Source organism: Diabrotica virgifera, chromosome 1 (assembly GCF_917563875.1).
Source record: "Diabrotica virgifera virgifera chromosome 1, PGI_DIABVI_V3a".
Lineage (NCBI taxonomy): Eukaryota > Metazoa > Arthropoda > Insecta > Coleoptera > Chrysomelidae > Diabrotica > Diabrotica virgifera.
Window position 1 is genome coordinate 280,602,006 of NC_065443.1, and position 14,002 is coordinate 280,616,007.

Here is a 14,002-nt window from a genome sequence, read left to right on the forward strand (position 1 = left end):
TTTTCAAGTAACGGTCGAATCCATCAATTATTTCCTAATTTGTCAAAAGATGTTTTCAGTCAGCAAAGTATACATTTATAAGGGAGACCGGCTCTGGCAAGGTATGGTCAAGTTGTACTGATATTGTACTCCTAGTTTTTACTAAAAACAAGTGGTATTATTACATAGTTTTTTAAAACTAAAGTGTTTTTCTACTAGATACTACTACGTAAGTCATCTATACGTTCTGAAGCCATTTTCTTGTGGCATTTTTACAATTTTAACTATTTATAATGGGAAATAAGCCACAATATTATTAAAAAATGATTTTTATTAACGTTTCGACGCCCAAATCGGGTGCCGTTGTCAAAATACAAAATACTACTAACAGAAACAAAAATGTTGTTGCTTAGTAAAAAAATTCTTCTAATAATTTATTTAATTTGACTCATCTATACGTAATTATTAGTTTATTATTGTGAAAAGAAAACGTCAAATGAGAAAAATACACCACTGTACAATCATTTTGTGAGGTTAGCTAGCATGCGGTTGGTTTGTCACTTACCAGAGTCAGACTGAAGCTTTCGCCACCGCAGCTTAAAATGACTTCACACAATGTAAACACACCTTCCGATCTAACCAGTCCAGTAAATCAACGTTCAAATATCACAAACAGTTATGCTTCAGCCGCTTCACAGTTTTTTCCGAGTAAGACCCAAGCAATTGTATTTAGTTGTATCGATAATGCTAAACTGCAGGATTATTTAATTCCTTTGGGCACAATCATCAACCCAAAAAATATTATTTTTTCATTTAGATTATCTCATAATAGAATCTGCATGTATTTAGCAAACAAAACCGTAGTAGATAATTTCATGACACATGGCTCTATAAAAGTACTCAGCGAAGTTGTAACAGCACGGAACTTGTCTCTCCAGCAGAAAGACTAGTCTTGTCTGATGTATGCCCGTCAATTCCTCATCAAGTATTAGTTGAAGAATTACAGAATATCGGTTTAAAGCTTATTTCCCCAATAACATTTCTGAAAATTAGCTCCACTTTTCCCGAATATAGTCACATACTGAGCTTTCGGAGGCAAGTTTATGTAAGCTCTATAACATCAGCAATTCCAGATTCTATTCTAATAAATTTCGACCAAACACCTCCGCATATTTTTGTCACAATGTACACTCACCTGCTTTATTTGCAAAAATACAGGACACATTTCATCCCAATGCAATAACAGTTCAGTAACGGAATCAACTCATATTGAGTCAAACAATGAAGTACCAAATCCAACAGATCCAACAAGTATATTACACAAGGTACCAAACACTCAGCAGTCATAAAGTTATCCATTATCATATCCGAGCATATCACCTACACCTACAAATCTCCATGACCAAGAAATTACTAATACTCTCACTCATAGCAACACTTTCAATCAACCTTATTCAGCGGCAATACCGTTTTCACAAACTTCGGAGGCAATATCCTCCAATCTATCAGCACCTTTTCCATTAGATACAACTGCAGAAAACTCTAATAAAACTGATACATCACCACAATTTTCTGAAACAACCATTTCAACCAATCTTACAAATAAAACCTCAAGCTCGACTTCTGCCACTACCAATGAGTTTGCTCCAGTACCTCCAAATGTAATAAAGCCACAGCATCTAAGTGTAAACTCTAATAGCACTTGCGAAAACGCAAGTTCTTCCATAAAACGCAGTATTGGTGAGATCGATACGCCTCCTTCAGACTCAGCAATTTCATCACAAAATCTGTTTGCAAAACCCAAATCATCTAAACCAAAAAAATCGCGCTCATCTAAAGTCCCAACTACACGGGAAACTCTTGAAAATTTTATAGAAAATCATACCCCACCATTCGTTTTAAATTACCACCAATTGTCTTTACTTATTGATAATGTCCAAGGCTCCCCCAACACTATTAGCGTCATTAAAGAATTTACAACTGATATAGCTGGTTTACTCTATCTTTTACAAAGCAGCTATCAATATGCAAATGATAGATCTACAAAAACCAAGTTTACAAAACTTCAAAAGAAACTACACAACTATTTAGTGAATGAGATTTCTGACTTAGACAGTGACTCTTCTGTAGACAATTGTTCAGTATCATCTAACTCCGAATCTGTTAACAACATTCAACGCGATACTTCAATGGAACATTGATGGATTTTCCATCGTCTCCCTATGTTACAGCTTATTTTATCTGAATATTCTCCAGATATTATTTGTCTACAGGAGACAAACTTAAAGACCAATCAGTTGTACAATTCAAAACATTTCATTTGTTTACCCCCAGCATGTAGCACATATTCAGCTGAACTCTACGCCATATACCGCGCTGTGAAACTTCTTAATGAGCTTACACTCACAAAAGCCCTGATCATAACAGATTCCCTTAGCTCTCTAAACTCACTAATACATATTTTTCCGAAACATCCTTTTGAAAAGTTACTAAAATACCAGCTTTCCCACGCTCATGAACATGGAAGAAGCGTCCAATTTTTATGAGTTCCCTCACATGTCGGAATAACAGGAAATGAAGAAGGTGACAGGACCGCACGAGAGACAATTTTAAGTGATTTTTCAGAGCCGATAGACAAGTGTGTTTTCAGTGACTTAAACGCTTTTTAAAAATAAAGTGTTGTTTTGTGGCGAAATGAGTGGTCTCAAACTAATTCCAAGCTAAATAAAATTAAAAATAATGTGTCTCAGTGGCTTCCATCGTCGCGCAATAGACGAGAACAAATTGCGGTTACGCGTTTACGTCTAGGTCATACCAGATTAACGCACTCTTACCTATTCACAAAGAAAAATCCACCTATATGTGATCAGTGTAACGTCCGATTAACAGTCGAACACTTTTTAACAATATGTAGTAAATATGACCAAGAAAGACAGCGTACAAGATCCCAAACGCTCTACCACAGGCTCCAGGTCAAAACTGTTCCTGTGACAATAATATAATTAATTATCTCAGATCCAGAAACATTTTTTACAATCTGTAATTGTTTAATTTTGTTATTTATATTTTGTTCCGTCGCTAATAACCTTTTGGTGGATGCGACATCTTTTTCTAATAAAAAAAAATTCCCAATATATTTTAATAAGATTTTCCATGGACAGCAAATGTTATATTTTTTACACCTACTACCTTAAATATTTTTTCTCCTCAACACTAAAATCTTTCAGCCGAAAGAAACAAATACCTAATCTTTATGCCCTTTCACTTCAGGGCCGGCCTTCGATAGGCGGATTACCTACATTCAGCAGGATTTGAAGGGGCTTTCGGCCTTGGTCCTTCTGGCTGCTCAATCAGAAATGGAAGAGATTAGGGAATGTTTTTCTGTAAACAGATTCAAGGGACTGAGTCAATAGTGAAAATTTTAGAGGGTTTAGAATTGGTGTTTGTGTTGATTCAGTATAAGAAGGTCTTTTAGTGATCCAAACAGAGTATTAAAGATCTGAAGTGTGTGCGCTGTATGTAGCGAACGTAAGAATATAAATAAGCTGGAGAAAAAATATGCTATGGAGAAAAAAATATATCTTTACTTCGAAATATAGCTAAACGAAAAATATCTTATGAGTGCTTTTTCTGGCTATAACATTATTTTTTAATCCGGATTTAATCGTGGTATTAAAAACCATAAGAAAATTCCATCAATATTATTATCATAATACACACACTAAAAATATTTTCTTTGAATGTTTAAATATTCCACAAACTGATGACTTAATAAAAAAGTCATCAAACATAAAATCCTTGCAACCTACAACATTTACTACTATACCTTTTGTCTCTAAATATGAAATATGACTCTTTAACTGTATAAGACTCTGTGTTATTTAATTTCTCTGTGTACTTAACTGTATATGACTTTTTAGAATTTATTTCGAAAAGTAATCTTAACTTGTAACTGCAATTAAAGTATGTAATAACCTTTGTTTTACCCCATTTGTTTTAAACTTCTTCTCCGTGGCCCAGTCTAGTTTGTGTACGAATTTAATGTCTTGATGAGTCCCTAGACGAGAAGCAAGTAATCATGTTTGTTCCTTTACTGATAACCAAATATGCATTGTGGTAGTTATATATAATTTTTCAAGAGAAGAAGTTACACCTACTTTGTTCGTTTAGGAAGAACTAAATTAGTTGTGATTGACTGAATGGAAAATGCATATGCAAAAAAATAATCTAAAGGCGCGTTTTCACGGTACACTTTGGATCATCATCCCGGATGAATCATCCAAAGTGAAAAATAAATGAATGGTGTAAACTATTAATAATCGAAAATGATCATCCAAAATGAATATTGAACGAAGTGGAACCAAGTTCTACTTTTGTTCACTTTAGGGGATGCATCGTGGATGAATCATCCAAAGTGAACCATGTAAACATGCATTTGTTGCTGTGATTCATCGGCAGTGACGAGTGAACGGCGGCAACAGGTCCACGTGGTTGTTTATTGTCGCGTTTAAAGTGCGTAGTTGTGTTTGTACGTTGTGTTTTGTTGTTAAATGGTTTTTTTAACATGGCTTGATCTTCTGTAGACCATTCCTTTAACAAACACGTTGATGCCCCAATTTTGTAGTGTCGAATTATCCACGGCGTTACCCACCAACGTCGTTTTTTTCATTTTTTTTGTTTTTCAAGTACATTTCTAAGTTAATTTAAAAGATATTCACTTATTATGCCAATTCCAGCACGTACAACTTCAGTCGGCGCCATTTGTAAGTGATCAGACTAGTTCAGTCTTGGTGATCCATGTAGACGATAATTACTTTCATCGTCATAATCACTTTGGATGATTCATCCGGGATGATCATCCAAAGTGTACCGTGAAAACGGGCCTTTAGGTAAAGGACCCCGCAACACTCCTTATGGAAAAATGGTCCCGGTCAAATTTAACGAAAGTTTGGTCAATTATACTTCTTGATGTGTAGATTAAAAAAGTCCATGGGACCTGGGTCTGAATAACTACTATTCTCGAGCTACAGCCATCTGGAGTTATTGGATTCGAGTGCTCGGTTTACTTTAAGTGCACTAATTCACGGTCAATTGAACGAAAATATTTATTATTGGAAGAAGACAGACTCATTTTTTCATGCATACTTGCGTCTTGTATACGAAGTCGTGGTCAAAAATAGATGCATCGTATTTTAGTCTTCAGAAAACCTCCGAAAAGTCGTCAGAAAACTAAAGAAGTGCGTTATAAAATCTGCTAGTAGAGCGATATAATAATTATCATGTTTTCATAAATGCTTCATAGTTATGCAATACCAACAAAGCTGCAGTTCCGCCTTATCTTTAGAATATTACTGAACAGTGGCGGATCTAGGGGGGAATGGGGGAATTTCTCCCGTAATACGGTCTAGGACTAAAGAAAAATATGTCGAAACATAAAAAATACATTAACTGACATGAAACTTGTCCTACATATCAGATATAAGACAAGTAGAGGACATGCACTTGATCTCAATACGAAAAAAATAAAGTACCTGGTAGTCGGTAAACCCTAAATATTAATTACAGTTGTCTGTGGAAAAATCGGGTTTAAGTCACCTTTGACTATCTGGACGTTAAGATTTTGCTGATTTCGGTAAGATGCATCATACGTCGTGTTAACTAACGACCTATCAGGATGCTTAACATTGGGTTAATATCTTGCAAAGCCTAAAAACCATAACACACCAGTTATATGAGCTTAAGTACCCACAGTTCTCGCACCAGATTAACAGGTAAAGTTACCCGCTAATCGGTTCTTCTGCAGGCCCATCTTCATCAACCGTGTAGGAAAGAATATTTGGTGTTTTTAGCTTGCCGAAACCTAGAAAATATTCGAACCCTTATGAGTCCTTATTCATCCATATTCTCATCTATTTGAAACTCTTCGTCATTCTCTCTAATTATTTTATCTAGTATGTAAGACGGTGCCAGTTTAATTTGATATAGATATTATCTCAATCGTAAGGTATTTTAGGTATTCTAAGTCGAAAACAGGAAAGTTGGCAAAATCATGATTATGAAACCTTTCTAATTGACAATTTCTTCTAATTAGATTATCAATCTCAACTCTAGCTTGTACAACATTGGGAATTAATAACCTCTGCAATAATTATTGAGCATATTCAGCTGTAGCACCTTTCATTGTACAATATTTGTATTAAAATGTTCATCATCACTGACGCTAGAACCCCTGGTGGACCTCGGCCTGTTCAAGAATCAGCTTCCATTTATTCCTATCCTTTGCCTTGGTTTTCCAATTTCGTACTCTTGACACCCTTAACTCGTCTTCCATCTGGTTCTTAAATCGTACTCTGGGTCTACGTTTTTTCCTAACACCATCCGGTCTTTGGTTATAAATGTGTTTTGACGGCTCTATCTCGTTCATTCTCGTTAAATGAACAAACATTTTTTCTTTAATTTTGTAGCATGTTACGGATGGAATTACCCCATTCCCCCCTAAATCTTATTCCCAATAGTATTCTAAATATCCCCCAATAGTATTCTAAATAGTAAAAACCAATAACATGCTATGGCAGTGAAGTCTGGGTGCTGAAAGAAACATCCAAAAACAAACTCGACACATTCGAAAGGAAAGTACTTTGGAGAATACTAGGACCTGTGAGGGAAAACGGAATCTTCAGAAGTCGATACAACAACGAGCTTTATCAACTTTATAAGGAAACGCCCCTGTCAGACTTCATTAGATTACAAAGATTGCAATGGGCCGGACATGTGATAAGAATGGGAGAGGATAGGCTACCAAAACGAGCACTGAATGCTAGAATGCAAGGAAAGAGACCGGTTGGGAAGCCACGAAAGCGCTGGGAAGACACAGTAAACAGCGACGCACAAGCCCTTTTAGGAGTCCGTGTATGGAGAAGAGCAGCCACACACAGGCAAGGGTGGAGGCAAAAAATAAAGGAGGCCAAGGCTCAATTTGGGCTGTAGTGCCGTAGAAGAAGAAGAAGTATTCTAAATTAAAAGCGGAACTGCAGCCTTGCTGGTATTGCATAAATGTGAAGCATTCATAAAAACATGATAATTCTTGTATAGCTCTAGTAGCACATTTTATATCGCATTTCTTTAGTTTTCTGAGGACTTTTCGGAGGCTTTCTGAAGACTAAAATAGGATGCATCTATTTTTGACCACGAATTCATATACAGTACGCAAGTGTGCATGAAGAAAATGAATCTGTCTTCTTCCAATAATAAATATTTTCGTTAAATTGACCGTGAATTAGTGCACTTAACGTAAACCGAACACTCGAATCCAATAACTTCAGAAGGCTGTAGCTCGAGAATAGTAGTTATTCAGACCCACGTCCCATGAACTTTTTTAATCTACACATCGAGAAGTATCATTGACCAAACTTTCGTTAAATTTGACTGGAACCACTTTTCCATAAGGAGTGTTGCGGGGTCCTTTGAAATTTGCATAATGTTATTTTAGAAATATACAATGGCCGACAATCTAATAAGATACAAATAGAAGTGGGTTTCCAGATAATTCAGCAAAGAACATTATGTTAACTGTTTAGGTACATAAGTATCTTCTTAGAAACTCATAAGTAAAACTAACAAATACACACCGTTTATGAGAATTATTGACAACCGGTTGACTTACAACTTGGATAATTAACAAACGGAACAATAGGCGGGCTTCCGCAAAGGATATGATGACAATGAGAACACTGATATAGAAGGCAAGTGAATACTAACTACACGTGTTTCTTGCCTTCGTCTACTATGAAAAGGCATTTGACAGCATCGAGATGTAAATCCCAATACTGAATACACTGAATTCTCTACACTATTTGCGAACATGTCGAATATATTATATGCATTTTTACCCATACCCAATGCAGCGAGGCGAAAGGCTAAAGGGGTAAGAAAGAGGGAGAGTTGATAGGTAAGACAGTGTTGCCAAATTTATCGCAGCACCTCGCACACTTTCTCAGCGGCATAGAGACCCTTATTTTACGAATGACTCTCGTGTATCAATAATTCATTTAATATTGGTACGTTACAAGTCGAATTGAGGCAATCATTAACTTAAGAGATCCTAAGACTTACTTACCTGTCTAAAGAAACTGCAACCAAACTGTAGACAGAAGCAGCGACGGACACACCCTGTATATACGGTACAGTCTTGCACATCAACCATCCAAGTATCCAAGCTGAAACAAATAAATATTTACTGTATTGTATATATTGTCTTTGCCCTTTCTAAATATTTCAATAGTCAATAAATATGTACGGGTACTTAGGACAAATTTTTATATTCTCCAGCTTCAATAACGTTTGAGTAACAAAAGTTCCAATAAAACTCTCCCCCTACTGCATAAACCACGATCTACAAGGATCTTACGAGGCAATAAAAAAGTTTTCCATCTGGAACTGACCTCTCCCGTTCGATGAGGCTCCCAAAATAATTCAGAGCGATTGCCGTGTCCCGTGTCCCGTAAAGGCAGGGACAGAAGTCGAAAACCCCATTTTATGGGGCGGAATTAATACAAATACGGCTGGCGGTCTTTTTTTGGACGAATAATTCATTTTACAATTAAATTTTTGTGTGTGGAAGAGAATATTTTACATCTATTGGTGGTTTATGACTTATTGGGGGGTTGAACATAAATGTTCGGGACAGTTTTTTGTGGCGAATTCCCAGACGTAGTGAATGATTTTTGGACCATTAAACTTTATTATTCATTATCCTTATGCAGGATTGCAGGCGATTTCTTCTTTCTTTAGTGTAAACACATACAATAATGTGCAGCGAACCCTTAAATATTCGATATTTGGCACTCTTGTACATTTTTTTATAAAATTCTGAGAGGTATTGTATCCTCTGAATGTTTATGTCTAAAACACACACCATTTATTGCAAAAACTTACAGAATTATTTTACAACCCCAACAACATGGTAGTTAAAAATATATTTACATAAAAATTCCTGAAATAAAATACATTTCAGGAAAAAAAACTCGCCAATAAAGATTTTAACAAAAGATGATTATCCATAACTTTACCCCACCCATTAACACATATTACTTTACCAGTGAGTAATAGTTCATTACTCACGGGTCATTACTCACGTGTTTAATTAAACAAGTGATGCATGCCTAGTGACACATTAGGTGCCTGTGACAGAAATTAAGGTCGAAACAGACTGTCATTAAGTTACATGAGCTTTGTGCTATTACGTTGCAATCTTTAAATTTGCTTCTCTACACTACAGAAATACACCACAATAGTGTTTATCTTTATACGAATTATCCTTACAACAGTGGAGTCACACTTATTGTAATAATATTATACGCATCCTCTAATAGTAGGAAACCTATTATTCAACCGCGTACTATTGGTGAATTATATTTGATTTTGTAAATTTTAATTTTAATCGAAAGTAGATGATGATTATTGTTCATTTAATTTTAAAATATTAATAATTATTTATTTAATTAATTATAGTTTATTTCACAAACTGTTCAGATATAACCACAAATATTTATAAAGAAAATGCAAACAATGTAGGTACTTAGTATTAAGATTTCTATACTTATAAGTTAAACAATGCATGGTGTAACTTACATCATTTAGACTATGTAATAAACAAAATGATAAGTAAAGTGACTTTTTTTTATTAATAGTTTGGCTAGTAATTAAAAGAGCAAGTAAAAGTACAATCATTTTTCTACTAATAAAAAGAAAGGTCGTTGAAAAAGTATAGTATGTATTCTACTCGCCCTTGGGTCGTGTCGCAAACTTCGTCATCGTGAGTACTAGCCATCATTACATGCTCGTTGAATAATATTTTAATTATACACGGGGCAAAATACAGATTTTAGCGCTATCATGATTACATCCCTCCGCTACGCGTCAGGACGTAACTTTCTTGTATCGCGCTAAAATCTTGATTTCTGCCCCTTAAGTATATTAAATACCTCTTTTTATATTTGCTACCTCTTGTTTAATCCCTTCAATCATCAACTTTTCGGTGCCATTTCTTGTTTTAAAGATATTATATTTTTCTTGCAGTATTTATTATACTGCAGTATATTACTGTAGTTATTATCTTGCAGTATTAATTATTTTCACTTCTACTGGTTGCAATACCCCTATTTTTTTAAGACATTGTTTCACCATGTAATGTGAGTTTAGTTCTTTTCACGAAAATTTTCTCTTTCGGATATTTGAAAGACGTGTATTATAATATCCTCAGGGCCCCCGTAAGAACTACTGGCGCCTGTGTGCAAAAAATGATTTTGGCGCCCCTTAAGGCATTTTGATAATTTTTTTTTATTATTTTTTTTTTGAAGGTAGGTAGGTAGGTGCAAATAAAGCAAAATAGGAACAAATAACACCATAGCAAATCTTAATTAAATAAAGTTTAAGGGGCTTTATTGAATCAATTCTGCTGGACCATCTTGTCACACATAGAGGGTTTAGACTTAACCCGAGAACATTTTTGCTCACCTCACAACATCCCATCTTTTTGTGGATGGCGAACCCAGAGTAACGCGATTTTCAAATTTTGTCCATTAAGGTACGTTTTTACTGAAGCGGCTGGCTCGTTAATCGCTGAAAGATCGTCGCTAAATTTGAGCATTGATTGCAGTATACTGCTTGTGTGATTTGTTGGTGGTGCGTGTTTCGGAGTTTTGTATTTGAGAAATGTTTGTGAAGTGAAGCTTGTTTTTATAAGTATGTATCATTTCATAATTTCTTAATAAATGGTTGTTTATCACAATTTTAAAGTATCCTTATTCTTGTCTTCTTTTAAATATTGCATGTTTTTCTAATCTTGTAGCATTGGACAATTCTTTCTTCATCCTCTATTTCCTCTGCTCGCATGTATTTTAACAATAATTGTTTTCTTTGAATAATAATATTAATATTGTCCGTCTGTCGTCTGTCCGTCCGTCCGTAAACATAACTCCTCATTATACCAGGTAGAATGAAAATGAGGTGTCCAATGAAAGCTTATGATCCAAGGATACTACTACAGGTGAGAAAATTTGCCCTAAGACTTCCGCTTCTAGAAATGCAACCGCAAGTACTATTTTAAAGTCAATAGTACAAGCGATGTAATATTCGACGCGCTATAGCAAGATGCGAACAAATATATACCTACTTCTGGTTTCATGACTGTCTGCCCGTCTGTTCGTCGTCCGTGAAAATAACTCCTCCGTCATTCCACTAGGTAGAATGACAGATGAGATGTCGAACGAAAGGTTATGATTCAAGGATGGTACTAAAGGTGAGAAACTTGACCTAGGACTTCCGGTTTTTGAAAGGCGACCGGGAGTACTGTTTTAAATGTATACTTCCGGTTTTCTGACTATCTGTCCGTCTGTGAAAATAACTCCTTCGCCATGGCACTAGGTATAATGGCAAATGAGATGTCGAATGAAAGCTTATAACCCAACGATGGTAATAAAAGTGAGAAATTTCACCTAGGACTTCCGATTTTAACAATTCGACCGAAAGTACTGTTTTAAAGTCGTCGGAATACGAGGAATACTCAGCAATACGAGAACAAATATATATTTCCGGTTTCATGACTGTCTGTTTGTCTGGCCGTCAACAAAATACGCCACTATAACCGCCCAGTGTCTACGATTTTGTCTGCTCTCATACTCTCAGAGCAGTCACCAAAAATCGACACTTGCTGCCCCTGGATACAAAGGTTATAGACGCTTCAGTCAAAACGGCTCCTACAATCCACACAACCACACGCACAATCAGATACACCGCATGACCGCATTCACTGTTCAGCTACAGAGTTGCCAGATGTGATTTTATAAATCTCCCACTTAGAAACTGAAATTCCCTCTAATTGAAGCTCAAATCTCCCAAATTTAAATTTTTGGCACATTTTAATGAAGTAGTAGTCATATGTAAAGAAGAGTAAACCAAAATTATACTACTTATTAATAGAGGCCCTGGAAATAATTCATAGGTCCTATCGTCTCTGATTATATGAGAGAATAATATACAGTTCTATGTACATTCGCAAATTTAATTCCCCTAGACGGTTTCAAATTACCAAAAAATTGTGGGAAAATACCCCAATCTGGCAACCCTGTTCAGCGACGATCTTTCAGCGATTAAACGAGCCAGCCGCGCCAGTAAAAACGTACCTTTAGACGGGACTTACCATAATAATGTACTTATAACAAATCCACAGGGTACCAGGCGGTGCCGTGGTCGAAAAATTGTTTAAACAATTTTTTTAAACAAATTCAAAAAAGAAAATTTTTCATTTTGAACAATTTTTTTTAAGATAACTATGGTCATTCTGAGTAAAAATGGTTCCTTGTCATTTTTCTCTAAGATTGATTGTTGTCGAGTTATACGCGATTAAGATTTGAAAAATGCGAAAAAATGGCCATATACCTAACTCGACAACAATCAATTTTAGAGACAAAATCACTAGAGACCTTTTTTGCTCAGAATAACCCAAATTATCTAAAAAAAAATGTTTTGTGAATTTGTTTTAAAAAGTTGTTTAAACAATTTTTCGACCAAGGTACCGCCTGGAACCCTGTGGATTTGTTATAAAGACCTCTTTTTGAGTAAGTTTTTGCAAAAAAAAACCATCGAAATAATTTCGCTAACGGGGGCAACGATACAGCTTGGGCTATAGCGCTAATTGTTAATAATTAAAAACAACAGCTTTGTAATAAAATCATGACAAAAATTTCTTCAGGATCTTGAAGGAGGGGTTTTAAACTTTGACTTCTTCACTTTTTGACTCTCATATTAATAATTTTTAATCGAGTTATTAAGCCTTAAAAATGGCAATTTTCGCATTTTTAAAGTTTAAATCGCGTATAACTCGACAACAATCAATTTTAGTGAAAAATGACAAGAGACATTTTTTACTCAGAATGACCCAAGCTATCCAAAAAAATTTGTTCGAATGAAAAAAATTATTTTTGTGAATTTGTTTTAATAAGTTTTCAACCAAGGCACCGCCTGGCTCTCTGGATTTGTTATAAGGACCTCATTTTGAGTAATGTGCAAAAAAATCGAATCGAAATAATTTCGCTAACGGGGACGACGAGGCCGGTCTAATTAGTTATTTGACGCGTATGCGATTATCAAATATTGTCGATTCATCATTTGAGTGTCACACAATCGTTGGGTTATCGATGAGATAGAATTACCGCCCACACACTACTACTTACATGTTTAGAATTTTTCCACGAAATCAGGGCTTAGTTAGGTATTTCTTATCTACAGTTTTGTCTACGGAATGGGTGTTTGTTATTTTTATAGCAGGATTTTTTATTTTATATCTATAGAAAGACTAATAATGTCATCCAAACAAAGTAAAACTGATCTATTTAATTTCTCAACTTTTATTTTAAAATTAATTTTTGTTTTTGGATTTTTTTTTGTAAATATTTTTGCAATTTTTGATCCTCAATTTTTGCGCCCCTAAAGGATGGCGCCCGTGTGCATTTCACACTTTGCACTTATGGTAGCGGGGGCCCTGAATATCCTTATCTTATACAGGGTAAACAAAAATGCTACAGTAATACATTTGGGAATTTGATTCGCTCGAGGAGCAAAAACGGGGATATATAAGACCCATAATACGACCAGTAGTCGTGTATGGAAGCGAAATATGAACACTAACAAAAAGAGAAGTAAATAAATTGCTGGTGTGTGAAAGTAAAATCATTCGAGTGATATATGGCCCTTGCAGACATAGCGTGACAAACGAATGGAGGCGCAGACACAACAACCGGTTAGAATCTCTTTTCGGAAAAAACAATATAGTGAGATTTATAAGATGAACAGGACAGTAACGACAATAGCCTTATAAACAATGTGCTTTGGAAAAGACCAGATGGGAGAAGGTCTGTAGGCAGGGCCTATTTTACCACTAGGCCCGTGAGCCACCTGCCTCGGGTCCGTATTTTAATGGGGCTCGGAAAGATCACAAAAAAATGTGATCACATTTATTAGGAAA

The 14,002-nt window shown here is 35.5% G+C and overlaps 1 protein-coding gene across 1 annotated transcript in view; it reads right to left on the minus strand.

The window, feature by feature from the left end:
• The window catches only part of LOC126879130 (neuropeptide SIFamide receptor-like), a 493,604-nt gene that overhangs the window by 43,546 nt on the left and 436,056 nt on the right, over positions 1 to 14,002 (minus strand). The window contains exon 2 of the mRNA XM_050642082.1: positions 8,096 to 8,195. Coding sequence (XP_050498039.1) covers positions 8,096 to 8,195 — 100 coding nt within the window. The remainder of the gene's footprint in view (positions 1 to 8,095; positions 8,196 to 14,002) is intronic.